Here is a 22,729-nt window from a genome sequence, read left to right as displayed (position 1 = left end):
GAGGAACAAAGGGCATCCCTGCACGCGGAAAGTTTAATATAACGTATAACATCAGTAGAACCCAGCGGGGAGCAGTTGCTTTGGGCCTGGGGGCGCCGTTCGTGGCGGAGACCCGAGGAGGGGTCCGTGTGCCTTTCCCCCCGCCTCAACCCCTTCAGCAAAGGGCTCCTCTCCAGCCCTTCGGGCATCAGCCATTTTAAGAGCCGGTGCCCCAGCCCCGGCGGCAAATGGTCGGAGGGCGACGGCGGGACCGGCCACCGGGGGGCAGCACCCGCCCGCCATCGGGCGGCGACAGCGGGGCCGCGGTGTAAGGAGTCGCGGCGGCCCCGCGGGGTCCTCACCCGCCTCGGTGGGGGGGGTTTGGTGTCCTGCGGAGAACAGGAGGGGCGCGGAGACACCCCCCCTCCGCCTCCCTGCTCAGGAGGCTGAGCAAAGCGGTGTCCTTCCCGACCCGCGTCCCTGCGGCCGCTCGCCGCCTCCCCCCGCGGTCCGACCCCTCCCGGCCGGGCCCTGCGGCCACTGCGGGACACTGGGTCCCTGATGGTCCCCTGGGGAGGGGTCCCACAGCGGCAGGAGGCAGCCCTGGCTTACGCTGGAGACGGAAAGGGCAAGAGCATCCGTTCGGCATTTGCCTTTTTTCCCCGCCTTGTGAAATTCTTGGTGCCACGGGGAAGCTGGCCCTGGGGGCAGTGACCCAGCCTGCCAAGTCCAGCATGTCCTGGTCCCCTTTGCTGGCCTCTCCGCTCCCCATCACCATGTCGAGCAGTCAAGCCGGGTGCCAGCCCCAGAAACCCACCCCCCCCCCTCCCCAGTGCCCAAACACCGAGGTGAGACCCACGGACTCACCCATGGCTTCTCCTCTTCACCTCAGCCAGGTTCAAACCTGATTTGTCCTGTCCTTGTGGATGTGGCTCGCTCTGCTCTGGGTCACTGCTGACCCATGGGGCGTGTGTCCCATTGCGCCGTGGCCAGGGGATGTGTCACCCTGTGGTGGTGCTTTGGTTGGGTGAAAAAAAGGCAGTGAGCGTGGTTCTGCCATGGAGAGGGAGACAGGGACAGTAAGGGGAGAGGGTGACAGGGACGGCAAGGCGGCGAGCTCCTTCAGCGCGAGGAGAGGGTGTTTGACCTGCCGAAACCACGGAAGGTAAGGTGAGGAGCTCCTCATTGCAGGGCACCCGGGCAACCTGGAGTTTAGCTGGGTTCAAAATGCAGGTGGACGAGCTCATGGAAGAGAGAAAATATCCACCGGCCCTTGTTGAAGGCCACACCAGGCTCTGCAGGGAAGCTGTGCCGAGCCGGAGCAGGGCAGCACAGCCCCCAAGTGCCCGCTTCAACCAGTGGTTTTGCCACTGTAGCCCATCACCAGGGTCCATTCCCAACTAGCCAGGCTGTCTTGGCCAGCAGAAACCCACTAGCAATAACACAAGGTGAGGGCTTGGGTGTTTTTGTTGGTGGTGGTTTGTTGGTTTTTTTTTTCTCCTTCTTCTTTTAGCCTTTATTTAGAAACTAGAATATTCACCGAATCTACAAGGTTTCTCTTTAACAGGTCCCGCCAGGTGAAGAGCAACGCTGAGATTTCTGCACGCAGCCCTGGCTCGCCGTACGGCGAGCAAGAGCCGTCCCTGCATATGGGATAAACACATCCAGCCTAATGCACTGTACCGGACATAAATTACGGAGGTGTCAATTTGGAAAGTATTTCTGAACTCGCTCCCGTTGGAAGGAGGGAGGGAGGGGACGGGGAAACGATGGAGTGTCGTATGTTGCCTAAGCCCAGCGGGCACCGAAAATGCCCTCGGGGGCTCTGCCCTGTGCTGCGGGCACTTGCCCCGGGGACACGGTGCCACTGGGGGGCATCAAAAAAAAAAATCACATTTCACAGTATCGCCGCCACCAACCCCCAGTACCAACGGCCGAGCCCAGGGCAGCAATGGACTCTTTCTCTTCCTTCTCTTCAAATTTGACAGCTTGTCTGAGCGGACGAGGGGCATTTGCGGAAAAGTGGCGTGGCTTGGTGGGAGGGTGCCTTTTTTTGGCTGGTTTATGCTCTTTTTTTTTTGTTTGGTTGTTTGGTTGTTTTTTTCTAACCTGGGGGACGTACAAACTGGGAGTAAATGAAACAGGCCCGCTTCCAAAACACATTAAGAAAAGGAAAGGCAAGAAAAAAAAAGAAAAAAAAGGCACTGCACAGGGGGACCTTTGAGGTAGTCAAATTTTTTTTTCCTTTAGATGTCTGGCACCAGAGAGGGTGAGAGAGAGCGAGCGAGCGCATGTTTCGCTGTGCATGGTCAGGGCCGGGGGGGGGGTGTGGGGGGGGGGTGGCTGTGCATGTGTTGTCCCCCCCGCGCGCAGGGACATCGGGGCTGGCCCGGGGACACCTGCGTGCGCAGAGCCTGTGCCTGTCACCCCGGCGCCCATGCCTGCCCGTGGCTTTGCACATCCCCATGGCTTTGCTGACGCCTGCAGCCGGTGGCTGGAGAGCATCCGTGGCCCCCGCGTCTCCCTGCATGGGGTGGGGGCCATCACAGCAGCTGGCTCGGGGCTCCCCCTGACAGCTCCAGTGGCCCTTTCAGCCCAAAGAAAACGGGCCACGGCTCGCGACACCACCCCCTGTTGTGCTCCTTGGCCTCATCCCGTAAAGCAAACACTGCCACGACCCCGAGAGGAGCAGACGTGCCGAACACCAGCCCTCCTTCACCTTGTCCCCTTGGACCCTGCTCCGCGTGCCGGGGTGGGACCGATGCTCTCCAACCCGCCCTGGAGCATTGGGCTCGCTGCAGAGCCGGGGCTGAGCCCGAAGCGGGGCTGTGGGGGCCATTGTCCCCCCACGAGGCACCCCACCAGGGCAGCCCTGCCAAAGGAGAAGGTCTCCCTGCAGAAAGCCCCTGGGACTCCTGCACCCGAGCCAGGGTCCCAGATGTGATGAGTCCCTGGGCCGCTCAAGCCAGGGACAAATGGGTTTCTTTGCCTTCTCCTTGGCCATGGGCAAGGGCAGCCTGCCTCATCCCTTCCCTTTCCTGCCAGGAGGAACAAATCCCTGAGGAATTCCGTCTGGGTGCATTCCTCTTGAGGGCACACACAGGGAGGCCGGCAGAGGGGCTGGGGAGCCCAGCACAGCCTGGGCTGGTGCTGGGATCCACCATCATCTGGGACCCCCTATCAGGGACAAAGACCCCAGTTCCCAGATTGCCTGGCTCAAACTCTAATGGGGGCACGGGGCTGGCGAGGTCCAGCCTTGGAGTCCACCCCCTTTCCCCGACCCTGGCTGCATAGTGGGGACACAGAGAGGACTTTGGCAGGGGTGAACCCAATGCACACAGGGTCGATGTCACGAGAAACCTTGACTTTTGAGACGGGGTAGGGGGGCTCACACACTTGTAAACTACTCAACTGGAGACCCAGATCCTGAACATCTCCAAAAAATGCCTGTGCCACATCCTTCCCTGCCTCCCCCCACCCCACCATTTATTGTGCTCCAGTGGAGATCGTACCTAAAGCAGGGCACAAAACCCTCTGCCCTCTCTCTCTCTCCTCTCATTCTGTGCTAGATTTGTTGTGTTTTTTTGTCGTTTTTTTTTTTCTCTCTTCTTTTTCAACAACCCCCAACCCAGCTGGAGATAAGTGAACCACGTTACAGTACAGGAACAAACAGTATCACAAACCCTGCCTGCGAGCACAGTGTCTTTGCCCTCCTCGCCCCAGAGGGAGATGCCCCCGAAGGACTTGTGTGCCACCAGCAGAGGCTCATCCCATCCTGGAGCGGGGAGCAGTTGTCCCAGCCCCTCCAGTCCCAGCTCTCCAGAGAGACTGAGCTAAAGGACGTTGAGTTTTCTCGAGCACGTCAAGTTACTATGGACCAAGTCCCACATTTGGAGCAACTCGGGAGGCAGCAGTTTATGAACCACCAACATACTCCGGAAAAAACACGGCTCCTTGTTCATCTTGCTGTTCTTGTTCTTCACAATGCCAAAAGTTTTGAAGCCCTCGTGCCCAACAGGTGATACTTTAAGGACCTCCAAGCACATGCCTAGGAAGACGTCGTCGATGGGGTACAGCTCCAGCGTCTCCGAGGTCTTGTGCAGCCTCTTGGCCAGGGGCCCATCCATGATGAAGCCCCCACCCCCTGCGTAGGGTGGATAGCTATTTTTGTTGTAGAGGGCACTGGGGATGTAGTATTTGTTCTCCTTCCTCCGGATTGGCCTGGCCTTGTAGAGGACATCCCCCACAAAGAGGTCCTCTCCCTCCTTCTTGTCCTCCAGGAACTCCAGGATGTTGCTGGGACTCACAAACACATCATCGTCACCTTTGAAGATGAAGCGGACTTTGTCGCAGTAGATGTTCAGCCACTTCAGGAAATGGACCTCTTTGAGGGTGAGGTTGAAGAAGCTGTCCAGGAAATCCCACTGCAAGATGTCTCCATAGATGTGGTTCTCGTAATCCAGCAGTTTTTGGTAGTTGGCTCTCTCCTCCTCCTTCGAGGCTGTGCCCAGCAAGAACAGCGTCCTGATCCTCTTGCCATCCACATCCTTCTCCTGGCCCCAGGTCCTCCGGATGGCCTCACGGCGGTCGTGCTGCGTGATGATAGACTTGACCACAATGAGCAGGTAGATGTCCTCGCTGCATTTCTCTGGGTGGTTGATCAGCATGGGGAAGTAACGGCAGTGCCGATAGAGCAGGAACTGCTGGAAGTTGGGCTCCAGTCCTTTGAACCAGTCTGCCTTGCTCAAGTTCTGGTTGGCTGAGCAGTTGGTAGTGGTGACATCCCAGGATTTTGCTTGCTTTGCTGTCACGGTCTCCTCCTCCTCCTCCTCCTTCACAGGGCCTTTCTCGTTGTCTTTCTCGCTCTTCCAGAAAGTGATGGGGATGGAGAAGGCGTTATTTCTCTTCTGTGTTTTCAGGGGGTTCAGAGGGGGCAGCTCTTTCTGCTGCTGGCCCTGCATGAACTGGCTGGGAGCCATTCCCCGTTGCAGCACCGTCACCGTGATCACCAGCAAGAAGGAGAGGCAAGCTGTTTTGTAGATGGTCTTCTTCCTAAAGGGACAAGACAGGGGGGTTAAGGAGGTGAAACTGCAGGCTCCGAGAGGCTTCTCTGCAAAAGCACCTCCTGGAGAGGTCATGGGATGCTCATAATCTGTGTCCCATCACCTTTTGATGAGCAGCAGGATTGCGGAAGAGCTGTGAAACACCTCCATACATGCTCTTCCCACCTGCATCCCACCTGAGGGGCGGCTCTAGGGGCACACTCAATCACAGGGACAGGCACAAAGCACGTGGCAGGTGGCTGTGGTATCATCTGGTAGCCCCATATCTTCTCAAAGAGCTGGAAAAGGTTCATGGGAAAGAAGAAAATGGGTCCAGAGAGAGAGAGCTTAAGTCAAGATGAGAGCTTCAGCCAAGCAACTGTTTCAGAGGAAGTTCCAAGGGAAACCCCTGTTTCAGTCATCCAAAAATTGCAGTTTAGGATAAGAGCAGAAGGGAAATATTTTTTCTACAGAAGCTTTAGCTCCTAAACACACACGTGCTGCCCATGGCCCTGGACTGGCATCACAGGTTACACAACTCTGAGAAACCAGAGCCAGGAACACCGTGGGAGTCAACACAAAACAGGCATCACCGTTTCATTTCAAAATGGCAGTTCGGGACAAAAAACCTGCCATTTGAGATAAACGTCAAGGTTCAGTGGGGAAAAGATGTCCCTATCTCTGCATCCACCTCGGGAACCAGCATTTCTGGGGGTACTGCTGGGCGTTTTGGCCGGATCTCGGGACCCATCTCTTCACTTTGCGGAGTGAAGGATAAGGACGGCGGATGCACCGCTGGGGATTTGCACCACTGCAGACCTCAAGTTTGGGAGCAGATTTTCCCAGCCTCCAACAAACCAGCTATCTGCACCTGGTGCACTGAGGGTGGCAGATCAAACGCAACCCTTTGCGGGGCCATCCCACTTCCTGGCTGGACCCGTGGCCAGGGGAAGCTGCTGGCTCATGGGACAAACCCTGGTGCTCGCCAGGGGCTTGAGAAGGACAGCGGCCCCTGGGACAGCGGGCGGGCTGCACCCACAGGTTGCCGATGCACCAAATACACCCCAACCTGCTTTTCCACACCCTTAAAGGTGGGTTTCTCGCCCTGCTGCTGTGGGGCAGAGGAACTGCCTGCTCTGCATATCTGCACGTTGTTGCCCCAGAGCGCCCGGCTCCCCTCCACCAGCTGGCACATCTGCACCAATTTCCTCCCACCGGCTTGCTCCAGCCGCCTCGGGCCACCTCCCTGTGCAAATGAGCACCGGGCACGGGGCGGCGGGACACGGCAGCTGGGCTCCACGTGTCCTGACAGCTTCCCCAGGGCAGTCCCCTCTCCGGCTGCCCCCACGCAGAGGGGATGCACAAGAGGCTCAGCGACCCCCGGAGCCCTTTCCCTGCCGGTGTGAAAGGGACCTCGGCTGGGGAGATGAAGGAGGTAGATGCAGCAACGCTCTCATGGCTCCCCTGCACCTGTCCTAATGGTGACTGAAGCCTGTCCTCAGCCACTCACTCCCCATTAGAGCCAGAAAGATCCAAGATCATCTCTACCAGGCAGATGGCACCTTCACTTTAGGATAGTCCAGAGAAGGAGCCTGGGGCTGAAACCCAAAACACTTAACCCAAGTCATTTCCAAATAGCCAAAAACCAAAAACGCCTCTCCTGGCCTGAGGGGACCCGATTGTGATCAGCATCTCCAGGAAGCTGCTGGGGTTTTTGGGCCACAGGCTGCACCAAAACACCTGCTTGGTGGGACACCCCAATGCCCCTCAGGCTCCCCAGGGCAGGGGACAGCATTGCTCCTGGGGATTCCAGCCACCCTGAAATGCAGGAGCCCATGATGGGAAGTGGGGGAACCGGGAGCTTTCGGGACCTCCTGTCTCCGGCTTCGCCCTCAAGCACAAAGAACTTTTCAGACCCGCGTTTACGTGGGAAAACTGTGATCATGAGCGTGGACTGTGAGAGCGAACGTGGAAATAAGTAATTACAGGGAAATGGATAGATATTCCCTGTCAGGTTTTATATGTGGCCACTCATCTGAGACTGATGAGGGAGCAGTTCTGATTAGATCTCACCATTCTCTTAACCCTCTCCAGCCCTGGTCACGAAACTGGCTACTCTGAGGTTGTTCTTAGAAACCCCACGGTCTGATACAGTGGCAACTTTAACCCTTGCACAGCCAAGCAACGTTTAAAACCTCTCATCAATACCTAGCGCTGCAGCAGAAATAACCCTGGTCACCTCTGTGTGGTACCTCCTGTTGCAGCAACCCCATCCTGATGCTCCAGGCTTGCTCCCCCCATCCCATCCCATCCCTGCACTCCCCACCACCCTGAGGACAACACGTGATAAAATACCCAGCCTGAAGGATGGCCAGAGGTTCACCAGAAGTCATGGGCAGGCAATTACTGATAAAATTTCAAAAAATTTGCATAGGTAGGGCTGTCACTAACTGCCATGGATGGGTCTCAGCCTTGGCAGGCTCTGCCTACCAGAGACAGGAGCTGCATGGAGCCGCTCACCTCCATTATCCTGCTTGGGTCACTGCTTTTCATTTCAGCCCAGGCAGGAGACGCTGCCCTGGGGGTGAGGGGGGAGCTCCGTCTTTTAGTAAGTGGTGAAGGGTTGGGTAGCCCAGGGACATCAGGGTATTTCACTGAGGTGTTGCAAAGCAGCACAAAACCTTATTTCTCCTTCCTTCAGCAGACACCATTTCCCAGCTCTCACCGGTGCAACGTGCAATCTCTGCTTTGTTACGAAAACCTATTTGGGATTTATCCTATAGGTCTGACTCTGCAAACCACGGGGGCATCACCAGGTCCTGCAGGAGCCGGGAGCCCCGCGGCCACCTTCTGCCTCGCAGAAATCCTGTCCCTGTGCTGGCAGGAAAGAGATGGGAACAGGGGGGACCCTGAGCCACAACCGCCGGTGATTCCCACATCAAACCAAGGATTTTGGGGGGCAAAAGACTAACAACCATATGCGGGTCTTTTCTGATCTCAAGTCTTTCTGCTCTGTGAGGCCTTCACCTGGGAAGTACTTTAGTGGGGAGAAACCAGGTCCCGCTCTCTGGAGACCGCAAGAACCGTGGCTCTGTAAGAGGCGAGGGAGGCACTTTGGGTTCGCTGCCTTCTCAGACAAATCACCCTGCTGAGCCCCAGCGCCCTGCTTTGGGGCATGACCCCCAGCCTGTCCCTGTCAGTGTCCTCAGGAGCCTGGGGCACCCGGGGCTGCGGAGCCCGGGGACGGTAGCCACCTGCGCCTGGGCTCCCACCGGCGCCAAGCGGGACCAGCTGTCGCAACCACCGGTGTCAGTGCCATTGAGAGAGCTTTGAAAGGGTCCCAACCTGCCCCTCCGCTTCCCTTTGCTCCGCCAGGAGAAGCTGAAAAGCCTCCCTGTGAGATGGCTGCGCCACGGCCGGCGGTGCCCCGGGAGCTTAAATATAAACCCCCAAATTAGCAGTGGGCAGTTTCCCTTTCAGGTGGGGATGCTGTGGGGCAGGCGAGGCCCCGGGAGACGGGGGCTCTCCATCCCCGGTCCCCGGAGAGGCACACAGCCACTTTTGATCCGCATGAAAACCTCTTTGAGCGGCCAGGGCTATCTATTTATTTGGATTTTTCTGGCCCCTCAATTAGACCCAGTCACTGAGCCGGCGGAGGCAGCACCAGTATAGAGCCCTTTCTGTTGGCGGTGCCAAGGGCTCGGGAGAGGGGATCTTATCTGGGGGCAGAGGCTGGGCAGAAAGCACCCACAGGTCTCCAAAAGCAGCCCACGGCGGCTGGGTGCAAGCAGGGCCCCAGCTCACGGCGGTTGTCCCCAATCCCGGGGTGTCTGCGGACACGTCCCCTTCTCACAAAAGTCGTCTGGTTTAAATACAAGGCGGTAAAAACACAGGGCTGGGAACGAAAAGGCAGGAATCGAAACTCTGGATGTTTCCCCCGCCCCCACCGTGGGCATCTGCCCCCAGGCTGGCGCCGCCGTGGGACAGGGACCGCACGGGGCAGATCTGGCTGTCCCCACGGCCCCGGCACACGCTTCCCAGGGAAGGACTGGGGAAGGCAACCCTAGGGAAAGGGGGGGACACTGACCGTCAGCCCCTCCCCGGCGCCCCCGTCCCGGCTCCCGCCGTACTCCGGTGCCCCGGGATGGGGCGAGTTTTGCGCTGGGAGCGGACACCCCAGGGAGCCTTCCCCGGGGTACCCCGGCCCGGGGATGGGGGGGGGAGGACGCCGCCTGGCAGCCCACTGCGGAGCCGGCGCGGGGGGGAGCGTCACCCCCGGGATGGGGACAGTCAGAGAGGGGACATAACGGACAGGGGACAAGGCGCCGTCCTTTGTCCCTTCCCCATGCGCATCCTCCCCACCAAAGCCGCCCTTTCCCAGCCATCCGCTCCCGGGGCACCCCTTGCAAGGGACACGGTGGAAAAGGGACATGGGGACCCCTCGGAAGGGACTGGGTGGGCAGGGGATCGGGAGACCCATAGGAAGGGACCCAGTGGGTCGGGGACCGGGGGACCCCTCGGAAGGGACCCGTTGGAAAGGGGACCTCGCCGCCCCCCCCAGGCTGCGGGCAGGGCGCAGCGCCGGGACGGCGGTGCCGGACGGCGGGAACGGAGGGCAGGAGGGGACACCGGGTCTCAGACGGGACAGGAGAGGGACAGGAGCGGGGACTCGGGCTCCCCGCTCCCCGGCAGTCACTCACCACTGGAACATGCTGGGAGTGGGATGGGGCGGCCGCTCCGCTGCTGGCCGGGGCTGCCCGCGGTCCGGGCGCTTCTCTCTGCCCTCTTCCTCCTCCTCCTCTTTTTTTTTTTTTTTTTCCCCTACTTTTTCCCTTTTCCCTCCCCTCGGCTCTCCGAGGTGGAGCCAAGAGGGATGGCAGAGCAGGTAGGTTAACTCTTGCCCTGCCCCTCTTCTCCCCCAGCCGCACCAGCAGGCAGAGAGCCCCCCAGTGCCGCCAGGGGAAGGGGTTTAAGGGTGACACCCCGACGCGTCCCCCTGGGGGCCCTCCCCGCTGCTGATGGGACACCCCTCAGGAACTGGGAGCTCGGTGGGGTGTGCTCCACCCGGGTCTTCTGCACCCTGGGCGCAGTGTCCTCTCTGGGGTGTGTCATCCCTGCCCCATAGCTGTTAGTTGCAGAGGATCCCAGTTATGGGAAGGGGATCCCAGTGCTCACCAGGAGAGGTGTGTTCGGCAGCTGGGGTTTGGTCTCTGGAAAAGGAATGTGGGCCTTTTCTGTCCCCCAACACAGGCAGGTCACGTTGGCATGGACCCCAAAAGGGAGCTGGGACCCAACCCCAGTTTCTCATGGGAACACTGAGATCCCAGCTTTGTGACCGTGCACAGCATGGTTTGGGATCCCTGGAACAATGGAACCACACCTCTCCCAGCACCCACACCTTACTCAGGACCCCAGCCTCTCCTTGGACCCCCACTTCTCCTGGGACCTGCATCTCACTCAGGATCCACACCTTGTCAGGGGCCAACACTCTGCCCAGGACTCCCATCTCACCAGGTAGCCATGCTCTGTCCAGGACCCACACATTTCTTGGGACCCATACCTCACCTGGGGGTGCAGGGAGTCAAGGGGAAACATCGCTGCAGCAGGAAGGTGCCAGCTCGGCATAGCCAGGACTTGTCTCATGGGTCAAATTTCCACCAGTACCGCAGGCAGGCGAGGTGTCCTTCCAAACTCTTCCTTCAGCCCCAGTTCGGAGCAGTGTTTCACCAGCATCCCTGCTGCAGCCGTATCAGCATGGGACATCCCATTGCCCATTGAGAAGCAGATTTAAAACCTTCCTTTTGTCTTAAATGTAGCATTCCAGTTGAGGGTCTTTTCAGCCATGAAAATCAGCCCCCATCATTTCTGATGTCTCCCTTTTTGTCATCCTCCCATCCCCACCAACCACTCGTATCAACCATGAAGCCAGGCTGGGAAGCCCGCAGGAAATCCTTCGGGATACTTCCTTTCCTGCCCAGCAGAGATATCTCAGTCCCTTTCCCTGCAGCCCCTCTGCATTTTGCTGAGGGACAGGGTCTCTCACAGCTCTCACAACTGTGGTACACACTTGTCATGGGAAAGGCTCTTCTGTTCCAAGGCGGCTGGACACAGGGTGAGACCCACACAACCTCTGCTACTCAAACAGCATTTGGTCCAGCTCAGTTTGGGGAGGAAAGTTGCATTGCTTTCTGCAGACCTGTTTCTCTCTCCTTATCTCAGCTTATCGCTTTCCCAGATGCCTTGCAGCTCCGCACCCTGGGGACTGTGAAAGCTTCCCAGGAAACATTGCCCAAGCAGGCTGCACCAGCTCTACAGCTCCCCACAACCTTATCACCACCAAAAGTCCCTGTGCACCTTCCCTGATTCCTTTTTAGCCTGTTCCCGCTGCCTGTAGGCAAGTCTATGTCTGCTGAACTCGTGGCCCCAAGAAAATCATGGCCGTGAGATGCACAGACAAAGGGTGTCAGGGGTGCGATGAAGAGCCACACCGAGCATCAGCTTGACCAGGGCAGGATGCAAGGAGGACTCGTCTCATCCCTGTAGCATAGGGATGGCGGGTGCTCACCAGCTCATAGCTGGAAATTCACCCCACACTACAAAGAGGGGCTCATGGTGGAGGGGGCCCCACTGGAGAACCTCCACGCCCAGGCACAAAGGGGTGTGAACACCAAAGCCTCGAAAGTACAGCCACCATCCCCTCCTGGCAACATGGCCTGGGACCATGATGGCGACAGGGATGACAGCATCCCTGCCATGGGGAGCTGGAGTAAAACCCAAAACACAGCCCTGGAGCGGCTGCTGCAGCCTCAGGGGATGCCCAGATGCTGTGGGTGTGTGACAAGGTCCTGGGGCTCTCTGGATCCCCCAGCACCCGCACGTTCAGCTGGTGAGCCCGGGGCTGGCTGGTGCCTGAGGGCTGTGCTGCTCCAGCATGGAAGTGGCTCTGCTGCCGGGCGAGGAGGGCTCCCGGCAGCCTGCGGCAGGGAGCTCCGCCAGCCTCTCCGACGGCTGCTTCCGTGCAGGAAAGCAGAGGGTTGCGAGCGTGGGGACTTCCCGGATGCTCCCGTGCTGCTGTGCCGGGTTTTGGCTCAAGTAACCTCCTCTGCACAGGCAGACCCTGCTCCCGCCTCCCTCTGTGTGGGAGAGACGCACATCCCACTGCCCTGGAGCATCGCAGACCCGGGGGGCGATGGCTGTGCAAGGCTTTGCTTCTGATACTCATTAAAGACTCAAATGTTGTCAGGTCTGGGGCTACTAATGACAGAGATAAGCACTGTCCTAGGCACCCCTGGCACCACCAGCTCCTTAATCTTAAGATGAAGCAGCATTCTTTTACATTTGTTTCATCATTACATAGAAAAGTTGAGGACAAACCCAAGTTTTCACACTCTCCAGATTCACGCTGGGAAAGCAGAAAGGCGTCAGGAAGGCTAAAACCAAACTGAAAGTGTTTGTTTTTTTTTTTTTTTAAAAAAAAAAAAAAAAGTCCTCCTCCACACACTTTCTCCTTGCCTCTTTCCGGCGCCTGGCAAGAACAGGTTTTACGCGAGCAGCCACAACCCCTCTGCTGAGAGCAAAACCTGAAAAAGAGAAACGTGAATTTTTTTTGTTTGCCCAGAACCGGAGCCAGAGGCCGCATCACTTTGCCAGGAGCAGACCCAGCCACCAGCAGATCCCAGCCCATCCTGCCTGGCCCTGCCTTCAGCAAAGTGACCGGATCCGTCCCCCTGCCCCTCCTTCGCTGCGGCACCCGGCACCCTTATTTCTTAGGTCTAAGCTGTGAGACTGAAATTCAGAGGCACTGGGTGCCTTTTCGGCACTGTTGGCAGAGCCGTGGGTGTCTGGAGAAAGGCTCTTGGATGGCAGGTGCTGCTCAGCATGGAAAAGCTGAGGTCCTCCACCTGGCACAACACCAGTGACATTCCAAGGTGTGCCGAGCCACCACGGACCCGTGACAGCTGGCAGAGCACCTGCGAGAAATAACACATTATCATCGTATTGCATGGGGATGCCGATGTCACGGACCTTCCCAGGTGACACCCAGGTCACGGCCAGGGTGACATCAGCTCCTGTGGACAGCCACCACCTCCATGGCCGCTAGCTCCCGGGATCCATTTAGGGACAGTCGGTATCAGTGCCACACTCTTGCCTCCCACCTGAGCATCCCTCCTGGTGTCACGGCCGGAGATGGGGGTGAGTGACCTCTGGGGACATGAGGCTTTGGAGCTGGCATCTAAGGGGGCTACAGGCCACCGTTTGGGCAAAGGGAAAGAGCAAGGACAGGGGTGATGCCAAAGTGGCTCATTTAGATGTTCTCAAACCAAACCACAATGCTTTTTTTTGTTTCAAGAAGCCTATTTTAACTTAAAAGTGGACCTGAATTAAAATGTTTTCTATAAAAAAAAACTAAGTACAAAGAAAGAAGTGAGCTTTTTTTATGAAGTTTATGTAATCCTAGAAGACTGGCTTGTGGCAGGTTGACCCAGCCAATGTTTTCCCACTGATGGTCTGGGTTTTGTTTCACTGGGAAAAGCTGCCCTGGTTTCTTTGCTCTGGGTTTGTTTTTTTCTGTGTGTTCTTTTCTGATTTCTTTCCATTCCAGCAAATTATACATACATAGAAAAAAGCCTCATCTCCCCACCCGACGACTCTCACACACCTCCTGGCCACTTGTGCCAGCGCCGCGGTCCCCAGGCTGGGTTTCCCACACGAGCCAAGGTCCTGTTGCCCTGTGACCTGTGGGGACACCCACACCAGCCCTCTCCTCCCCAAACCTCCCAGCGGGAGACCAAGGGCTCAGCCTGACCCGAGACCGCCAGCACAGCACGGGGTGGTCACACATTTAGGTTTTTCTTCGTTAAACAGCTCACCTGTGCCGTACCCCAGGGCGGGGAAGGCGGCCGAGGCTGCGGCATCCCGCCGAGGTCGCTATTTGTTTAGCTCAGCCCGGACTCGCACCGCGTCAGGACTTTGCATGCACTCGCGGGCAAACATTCTGGACGCGATAGGACAGGGACCATCCCTTTTTCCTCGCACTTTTGTTTTCTAAGCACCTTATGTGATGGAGTGTTACCCCGGGAGACTCGCCCATCACCACTGCTGCCATGCAGGATGTTGGGGCCTCCGTCCCAGCCCTTGCTCAGAGAAAACACCCCCAGGCGGTTAGGATTAATTATTACCCTGGTTTATTGCCGAGCAAACACCACCAGCTTGGAAGCTGGGGCAGACGTCATGTACCGTCCGGGTCTGACGTGGGATGTCAGGAAGGACCACTGCCCCCACAGAAAGCTCCCTCCCTCCGCTTGCCCAGCATTAACAGGGCCATAAAGCAGACCTGAGCAAGCACGGGAGTGGGTTTATTTTACACATTAACCACAGGCCCTCACGGCCATTTCCATCCCAGCGCCTCCGCCAGAGCACAGCAGCGGTGGCTCCTGGGTGGAGAAGGTTTTTGCCTTCCCAAAGCCAGGCTCTCCCTCCTGATCCATCAACCTCCATCGCACCGAAACACCAGAGGCTGCTGAAACACATGATTCCTTCCAAAAAACGGGAGAGGAAGGGAAGTTGCTTTGCAGGGTGATGGCTGGGCCAGCCCCCCGCCCTGGCTTGGGGGGGTCCCCAAGCTGCTCTTGCCCTCTGCAGCCCCAGCCTGCCTCTGGGCCACCCCGTGGCAGCGCAGTGCTTGGCACGGGTGGGGGCGACGACACACAGTCCCCACAGCCACAATATTGAGGAATGGGAAGATGGGGTGAGATCGAGTGCCACGGGCTCGGGGAAAGGCAGGGGACAGGGTGGTGGCGGTGATGCTGTTGCAGCCTTGTCCCCAGGTGGGACGGGAGCCGGGGCTGGCAGGGAAGCGCTGCCTTGGCCTTTGTGCCGCAGGAGCGGGGCAGGGGGAAGCACTCAGTAAACCTGGGGGAGCAAAACCTCCGGGGCCGCATCCACCCAAGGGTTTGCCTCCTTGGGCTGCCCCTTTCTCAGTTTCCCCAGTGAAATGCACCCCCCCACACCTCCAGCTTTGTGGCTGCTGCCCGGCAGGGATGCTGCTTCCTCTCCAGGGGGGATTTGTTCCCCTGGGACGCCTGGGTCTCCTGGGGAGTGCGGTGTGGCCGTGCTGTTGCTTTAAATCGGCAGCTGGATCCAGCTGTGACTGTGAGTAACCCTCGCCGCAGCCTTGCCCAGGCCTTTTATGCTTTTTCCAGTGGTTCCAGAGGCGCTTGGCGGCAGCGCGCAGGGGGAAACTGGACTCATGCTGGCGAGCAGGGAAGGGAGGGGAAAGGGAAAACATTTCCCTTCCCAAAGGAGCAGGGGGAGCCCGATGCTGCGGCTCCGGCAGCGGACACGGGGGGAGCAGACGGCTCATGGGGCTGCCTCTGCAGCGTGATGGGAACAGCCTTGTGGTTGGACACAGCCAGCCAGGGGCCCTGGGGTGTCCCTCACAGCCCAGTGTGTCCCTGCGAGAAGTGCTTACCCCAGCGTGCCTCAGTTTCCCTCTCTCTGCTTGCTCAATTCAGCCTCACAGGCAGCTCCAAGGTCTGGGTTTGTCCTGTAAATCCGTGGCAGGATGACATCCAGGCACTGAAGACAACAAGCCCATGAGGATGGAGAAAGCCTAGAGAGAGGGGAACACAGGGTTGAGAAGGGAGACATGTTTGTGTTGCCCAGATCCAGAAAGGAGGGAGGAGAATGTTGCTGTGCTTGTCTCCGCGAGGGGAAGGGAAGGACCCGTCCTGCTGCTGGAGGGGACCGCTCACACCCCTGACCCTCCCAAAAAGCAAAGGTGGAGGAGAGGGAACCAGGAGGGAGACGTTCCCAGGTTGGAGGGTTGGGAAAGCAATGTCACGCCAGCGCTGAAGCCGGCAGCTCTGTCCTCAGAGACGCTCCTGCCCTCCGCAGGGGCCACGGGCTTTTTCTGCTCAGCCTTGTCACCCTGAGCATCCCGCAAAGCCGGCATCAGCCCATAGAAACCGCTCTCCCAGCTCCAGCCTGGGAAGGGCTGGGCTCGGTGTGCCGGCACGCTGCTGCGCTCGCAGCCCCGGGAAGCCCTGGGGGGACTGGCACCGACCCAGAAGCCACGAGCCGCACGGCAACGACGTGTTTTCCGTCGGGCAGGAGAGCGCTCGCGTCGTCTCTCATGAGTCAGATGGAAAGGGCGGCTCAGGAGTCACCTGAGCCCGGCAGCTGCCAGCCCGCGGCCCCTCTCCAGCCCAAGTGGAAAAACATACGGCCCCGGCGCGGCACTCGCCTGCCGAGACCCCGAGCTCCAGCCGGGCCCCCTCCTGGGGCAGCAGACACAGAAATGCTCGAGTTAGCCTTTTTTGGTTTAGGAGGGAGGCAGAGGCGACTCAGACATCCCTGGCCCTGTCGCTCTGCTCGCTGTTAACCATCGCCCTGCTGCTGCTCTTCACCTGTGCCAAAACCTGGGCTCCGCTACAGCCACTGGTGGGTTCACCTTCAGCAAGAGATGGAGCAAGGGAGAAAGAGGACATGGGGCTATGAATTTTGCCCCCCTTGGCTAGGGCTACTGGCTTAGGGCCACAGCAAACCTCCTCGCTTCTGTGTGCGGGAGAAGGGAGGGCAGCACCCAGCATCCATGGTGGCACCCCCGGGCAGGCACCCCCAGGGCGCAGGGAATGACCCTTGCTTGGGCATCGCTCCCCAGCCCAGCTCAGGGAACCGGTGGGAGAGGTGGCAACGGCAATTTGCTAGCCTAGGAATATTTTAGCCATGCGGGAGCCTTCGGGAGAGGAGAAGAGAGCCGGCACACCCAGCTGCATTCCTGAGGTTTGGTTACCATGGTGGGATGGATGTTCACCCGACGGTGAAGTCATGCTGTGGGCTGAGGTGGCCAGTGAGTTAATGCATGGATCCGGCTCCTTCCCTGATTCACAGCAAGTGTGGCTACAGCCCCGCGCCATCCATCGGGCTGACGGTTCTGCTGCGCTGCCATGGCTCTGGCATTTCCAGCATCCGGCTCCTGGGAGGCTCCGGACGCTGCTGCTGGGTTGATCCCTGCTTCACCGTGGGAAATCAGCTCCTGCTGCAGGGTGGGGGGACAAACCGATGGCTCTCATGGGTCCTTCCAGCCCATTTGTATCGTCACACTGCGCTCCCCATAATGTTTTACTTTCCCTACACTCTACTGCTGCCGCTGGTGACAACAGGACAGAAAAGCACCACCCTAAGAGGTCACTCCTGTAGGGCCAAAGCCTTGAAGATCTGCCCAAGGTTAGGGAGAGGTGGGGAAGGATGGTGTCCTGGTTTCAGCTGGGCAGCATGGAAAGAGCAGGATGGAAAGCCCATCGGTCCTCAGGGTGAGGTGGCAGGGACACTCGATGGCACCAGCACCTCGTGGTGCCAACTCAGGGCACATAGTCATGGATTTCGGCTGTGGGGCCCCATGGATCAGCGAACCAGAGGTCTGGTGGAGGAACTGGCCCTGGGACAGCAGCCAGTAAGCTGATAAGATAAGATTATTCCCAGCCTCTGGAGTAGTTTTCCGAAGGTCTGGAGATACAGGAATGTGGCTGGGTTCCCCACCAGCCACCTTCCCCGTTTGCTCAGCTGCCGAGACCTGCGGCTTTTGGGCTGTGGTTATTCATGCGAGAGGTAAGCGTCTTAGTGCGACTTTTCAGCAAAGATCAGTTCAGTCCGCTAAAACTTTGCAGTTCAGTCAGCTAAAACCCCTCAAAAAGCATATCTGCTTAGGACGCGTTTCCTGATCAACCACCACAGCGCACACCCTTCCATGCCAGTCCCACACGTCACGGGGGGACCTCTGGGTGCAGGGCTGTTTGCTTTTGAGAACCAAGACCTTCACACACACGCTTGTGTTCAACCTAAACCAGGAAACCCTCCCTGCTTCTCAACTCACACGCAGCCAGGTGCGGAGGTCCTAGCTGGGATGTCACCAAGAAGCCAAGCGCCCTTTAGGGGCCGGCACTAAGCTGCCAGCGATGTCCCCCGTTCCAGGAGGGTACAAACCGCCTCCTGGGCCTGCCACAGCAGGTGACATCCCTGGGGACCTGGGGGATGATGCTGAGGATGCGTAAGGGGCTGGCACAGCCCAGCAGCCGCCGGGATGTGTACCAGCCAGATCGGGAGGTGCGCAGCCAAATGGAGCCCGAGCTACAGCCAAAGAAAACCAGCGGCTCCAGGGCTGTTTTGCACCATCCGGGATGGAGCACCAACCCTGCAAGCCGGTGCTCGGGGCACCGAGGGGTGACACAAGGCAGCTCCCTGTCTTGTAAACCCCACAAAGCTTTCTGGGGCTCTCCCAGCCCTTCCCCAGGCTTTGTTTCAGTTTGACACCCGGAGCCACATGAAGGTTAAGTGACGAACCTGGGGGACAGACAGACCCATCCCTCCCCGGACCCATCCCCGACCCCACTCACACACCCAGCCCCGACAGGAGGATCCCTCAAAACCCTCCACCCCTGGAAACGCCGCCTCCCAGCCTCCCTCTTTCCTCGGGCCCTTCTGCCTCCACTCCACACTAATGATATTCATTTCGCCGTCCTCTCCTGGGGCGCCAGCCCCTCCTGTAGCAGCTCTCGCTCTCCTCCGCCGGCTCCCAGCTCCCCTCCAGCCCGGGTGACTCACGCTCCGGCACACACTGAGCCCTTTCAGCCGCCCTGGGCCCCGAACACTGCCCCAGTCTTCCCAGCGCCGGCGTGCCGAGCTCCCCCCCAGCGCCCGCTGCCGGCACAGGCTCCCGGCCAAGGGCAGACATCCGCGCCCTCGCTGAGAGAGCGGCTTTCAGGTCCGGGAAGCCGAAGCCCTTCCCGGTGTGCTCGGGGCCAGGATGAGGCGCGAGCAAGCGGTCGAGCGGCTGGGACGGCCTCGCAGCCCGGGTCCCTTTGAGCAAGGGCCAGCAGTGTAAAAAAAAATAAAATGAAAATAAATAGATGTATTTGAAAAGACAAAAAAGGATCACAAGCTCCTAACGGGACCGTTCTTGGCTCCAACAGACGAAACCTGCCAGGAGTCTTTTCCTCCCTTCTGCCTTCACCAAACTTTCTCCGACCGACAGCGGGGCACTGTCTGCTGTGGGGGGACGGGGGCAGAGAAGGGGCTCCTCTGTTCCCCGGCTGGCAGTGGGGTGGGCACCGCCATACAAACTCCCCCTTTGCCTGGAAAAGTTGCAAAACCCTCCATCGGAGGAGCCGCTGGGAAACACGTTTGCAGGAGGAGTCCTTCGGGTCCCGGACTGTGTGGAGAGCGGGGCTGGAGGCACGCTGCCTGCGGCACAGCGCCGGGTCCCGCTTGTGCAAGGGGACTTGTCACCCTCCCCAGGGACATTTGTCTTGTGGCCCGGGGTGAAGTGCTGGAGCCTGGGAAAGTCCACGTGTGGTGTTGCGGGGGATGGCAGGGCTTGGGTGTACCCCCAGAAAGAACCTTACCCACCTCCTGCAGCTGAACACCAAGGCTTTTCAGCTGCCACAGCCTCTCCAGCGGGGTGTGCACACCCCCAGGGGACACAAAGAGAAAGGTGAACTCCTGCGAGCATGGGTGACACAGGGGGGACACGCACAAATCCAGGGGAAGCCTCTGTGCACGAGACTGCACGAGTGTCTCCTGCCTCCTTCCTTCCTGCCTCTCGCTGCCTTTTTTGCCTGTGATTTTTCTGTTCAGTTTGCCAAAATACCCAAACTACCTGGAAAAAATGTCACAAACTCCTCTGCAGCAGAGGCAGAAATATATGTGTGTGTGTCCCGGGGAGGGGGGGTGTGTCATCATCATTGCAGGTCTCAGCAAAAGGAAGGGGCTGACCCTCATGCCCTGGGCAGCGTCGCAGGGTCACGGATGTTGCCGAAGCTGCGTCAATTTACCCCTGCGGTGCTGCGGACCCGCATCAAACCCAGCTCCAGGTCAGGGAACAGGGCTAAGAGAAAGGGGGAAAAACCTGCAAACCTGACTGTGAGAAAGTGCAAGAGGCAGGTAGCCAGGCTCGAGGCGAATCCCCACCTGGCGTTTGCTATTGACTCTCCGATGAGTCTCCCTTCTCTCCCAGGCATCTCTCCTTGGAGGGGACAGTAGAAAGATGCTGCCCGGGGGCTGGGTGTGTTTGTTCTCTTCCGAGAAGTAGGGTCAGAGAGGTGAAATCTTGAAGTCTCAGCAGGAGGAATGCAGCAGCTGAAGGGCCGAGATGTGCATCGAGATGTGCATCGCAGCTGCCCTCCCCTCCGGGTGTTTGCCAGGTTTCAGTAGTGGAGAAGGCCCTCTTCAGCTCATATCTCCAGTGAGACTACCAAAACAAATGAAGCCATATTTCATAGGCCTAGAGAGAAGGGTGAGGGTTTTGTAAGCTACGCTTAACCTGGGAAAGGCCACCCAGCAGCCACACTCCTGGCCACGAGGACAAGCCGCCAGTGCATGGAGACCACAACCAGCAGCCAGAGAGCCCTGGGACTGGTGGCAATGGTTCCACAAGGACACGGCTTGTCACCAGCCCCCTGTACATCGCAGCAGCGAGCACAGCCCACGGGGTTGAGCTGCCTCGGAGCAGAGAGCAAGTGCTGTTGCACCAGGCTGTGGTGGAAACGCCGCCTGGCAAAAACTTCTTTCCATTCCCTTCCTCCCGGGTTGTCCTTCCACCATCTCCTGATTTGTTAAACACTGGGGGGATGGATCCTATCACCCCCTTGGCACAGCACAGGGAGCATGTGGGGAGGACGAGACCCACTGCAAGGGGCAATGCCAGCTGTGCCAGATGTTCCGACGCCAAAGGGGAGCAATGGCAGCCACCAGGGAACGGCTGATGGATAAGGCTTAAATGTGTAGTGACCCCTGGGAGTCCTAGCGCCCAGAGGGACCCCATTTCCCAGGCCCAGTGTTGCAGAAGCGGGGGAAGGGACAGAGCACCTTCCCGATGCCCCAGCCCTGCAGGGCACTCGGGTGGGCAGGGGGATGGGAGCCCCACAGGCAGCTCCACCCTGGGCTGGCCCGGCATCCCTGGTGGGTGCCAGTCCTCTGGAGTGAGCTGGAGGCACCTGCCACCTGCTCCCAGGGCTGGGCCAGTGTCTCCCGCTGCTCCCATTGGCCGTGGGATCAGCCATTCCAGGGCAGGGCTGCAGTGCTGCCAGCAAAATTATCCTCGTTGCTTGCAAAGGGAGAACCGATACATTTCACCCCCAAGAAATACAGAAATTCTTTTCTCGATAATCTGGAATAGCAACCGATACATGCGTGGAGGAAGGGGAGAGGCAGAAGAATGTACGGTGTATTTATGGAGCTTTTATTTGACGTTGGTTCACGCACAGCCAGGCCGGACAGCCCTAACCTGCTCTAACCTGCTCCCTCCTTTGTACGGGAATAAATTGCCTGAGTAATACCCGGCGAACGCACCGAAGAAACAGAAACCTGACCAGATGCCGCCTGCTGAAAACAGCGCGGCAGGAGAAAGGGCAATTTAGGTTGTGAGGGAAAAGGAGGTGCGTTAGTCTTTGCAACGAGGCACGTGTTGCGCTATTGCTTTGCACCCCATTAGCTGCGGGTATAACAAAGGAAAAACCGGGCCTGGGTTTGTGCAGCCCCAACCCTTGGCACGGGTCGTACGTTCAGTGGACGGGGAAGAAAAGCCAGATCTCGCATAACAGTTCTTAACTGGTGCAGGTACAGAATGGGCCAAGTTTATGCGGACGCAGAATCAAAAGATTTGCAATTTCACTGTGAAACTAATAGGATGTAGCAGCTACACCCTCCCCGCCTCCCCCTTGAACACGTGAAAGGGGGAGACGCTCCCTTGTCCTGACAAACAAAATCTATTCCTAGCCCTCAGGGTCACAAATACTAGCTTCAAACTGCGCCTGGAAAACAAAATAAGCATAAGCTAGTACTGATCACATTAACATTTTAAGTTTCCAGCCAATCTCCAGCTGCAGCCCCCCCAGCACAACTCTGCGGGTCTCCCAGCGCAGCTGCTCCGGTGTCCCCAGCTGCACCCTCCCTTGGCACGGAGCACCCCTCGCACCTTCGCCCTGCACAAACCGCCCTGCCCGGCTGCGAGAGCACCCGTGACAACACCAAGGGGTCACAGGAGAGACACCCCTACCAACACCAAACAGGAACCTCAGATTAAATAATAAGGATAAAAGCAGGACCATCGCTCAAATTCACTCCCTGCATCTTCCCAGCGCGCCTATCCTGGGCCCTGCCCAGCCCCAGCTGCCTGCGGGGCTCAGAGGCAGCCCCCCCCCTGCTCTCGCTCACGCATCTCCCCATCTATCCCTGCGGCAGGCGCAAAGCGCTCTCAGCCTGCAAGGAGTTAAAATAAGGAGACGCTTTTAAGCTACTATATTTGCATTTGAGAGGAGCACCCTGCGCTGGAGCCACAAAGGTATTTCTCAACCTCTTTGTGATGTTCAAGGAGGCCTGAAAGTGGGTGTGGTGATAAAGTTTCCATTCCCGGTTCTGAGGTAGCCCTGGACAACCTCAATTCCGTACCTTACTGCACCTAGACTATCATATGACCTTCTCCACGGTTAAGAGCCTAACAGAAACTAATGGGTGCATGTGTCCATAAAGGTGAGCGGGTCAAACTCCAGATTTGAGCTGCTGTAAGAGAATCCGTGCATAAAAATGGCACTGGGAAATAAACCAGCCAGAAACCCAGCTTCCTTACCCACCTGGTGTTGAACTTGCAAACCAGAGCTTTTAGCTTCTTCGCTTTCCCCTTCCTTTTCTTCCAAGGCACAAGTCTGCACAGA

At 58.3% G+C, this 22,729-nt stretch overlaps 1 protein-coding gene and 1 long non-coding RNA gene across 2 annotated transcripts; both read right to left on the bottom strand.

The window, feature by feature from the left end:
- Window positions 1-1,463: 1,463 nt before the first annotated feature.
- On the bottom strand, window positions 1,464-9,808 carry B3GNT7 (UDP-GlcNAc:betaGal beta-1,3-N-acetylglucosaminyltransferase 7). The gene is made up of 2 exons (XM_054205968.1): window positions 9,722-9,808; window positions 1,464-5,031 (listed from the first exon to the last, which is right to left on the bottom strand). Exons 1-2 carry the CDS (start codon window positions 9,730-9,732, stop codon window positions 3,813-3,815), a joined length of 1,230 nt encoding a protein of 409 aa, XP_054061943.1. The 5' UTR covers window positions 9,733-9,808; the 3' UTR covers window positions 1,464-3,812.
- A 4,546-nt stretch (window positions 9,809-14,354) lies between these two features.
- LOC128911596 (uncharacterized) lies at window positions 14,355-18,347 on the bottom strand. Its single transcript, XR_008467125.1, has 3 exons — window positions 16,816-18,347; window positions 15,493-15,633; window positions 14,355-14,557 (listed from the first exon to the last, which is right to left on the bottom strand). It is a non-coding gene; the product is annotated as an uncharacterized LOC128911596 (long non-coding RNA).
- Window positions 18,348-22,729: the final 4,382 nt, after the last annotated feature.

Source organism: Rissa tridactyla, chromosome 6 (genome assembly GCF_028500815.1).
Source record: "Rissa tridactyla isolate bRisTri1 chromosome 6, bRisTri1.patW.cur.20221130, whole genome shotgun sequence".
NCBI lineage: Eukaryota > Metazoa > Chordata > Aves > Charadriiformes > Laridae > Rissa > Rissa tridactyla.
The sequence above is the reverse complement of the archived record's forward strand: the minus strand, read 5'-3'. Positions and strand labels throughout refer to the sequence as shown.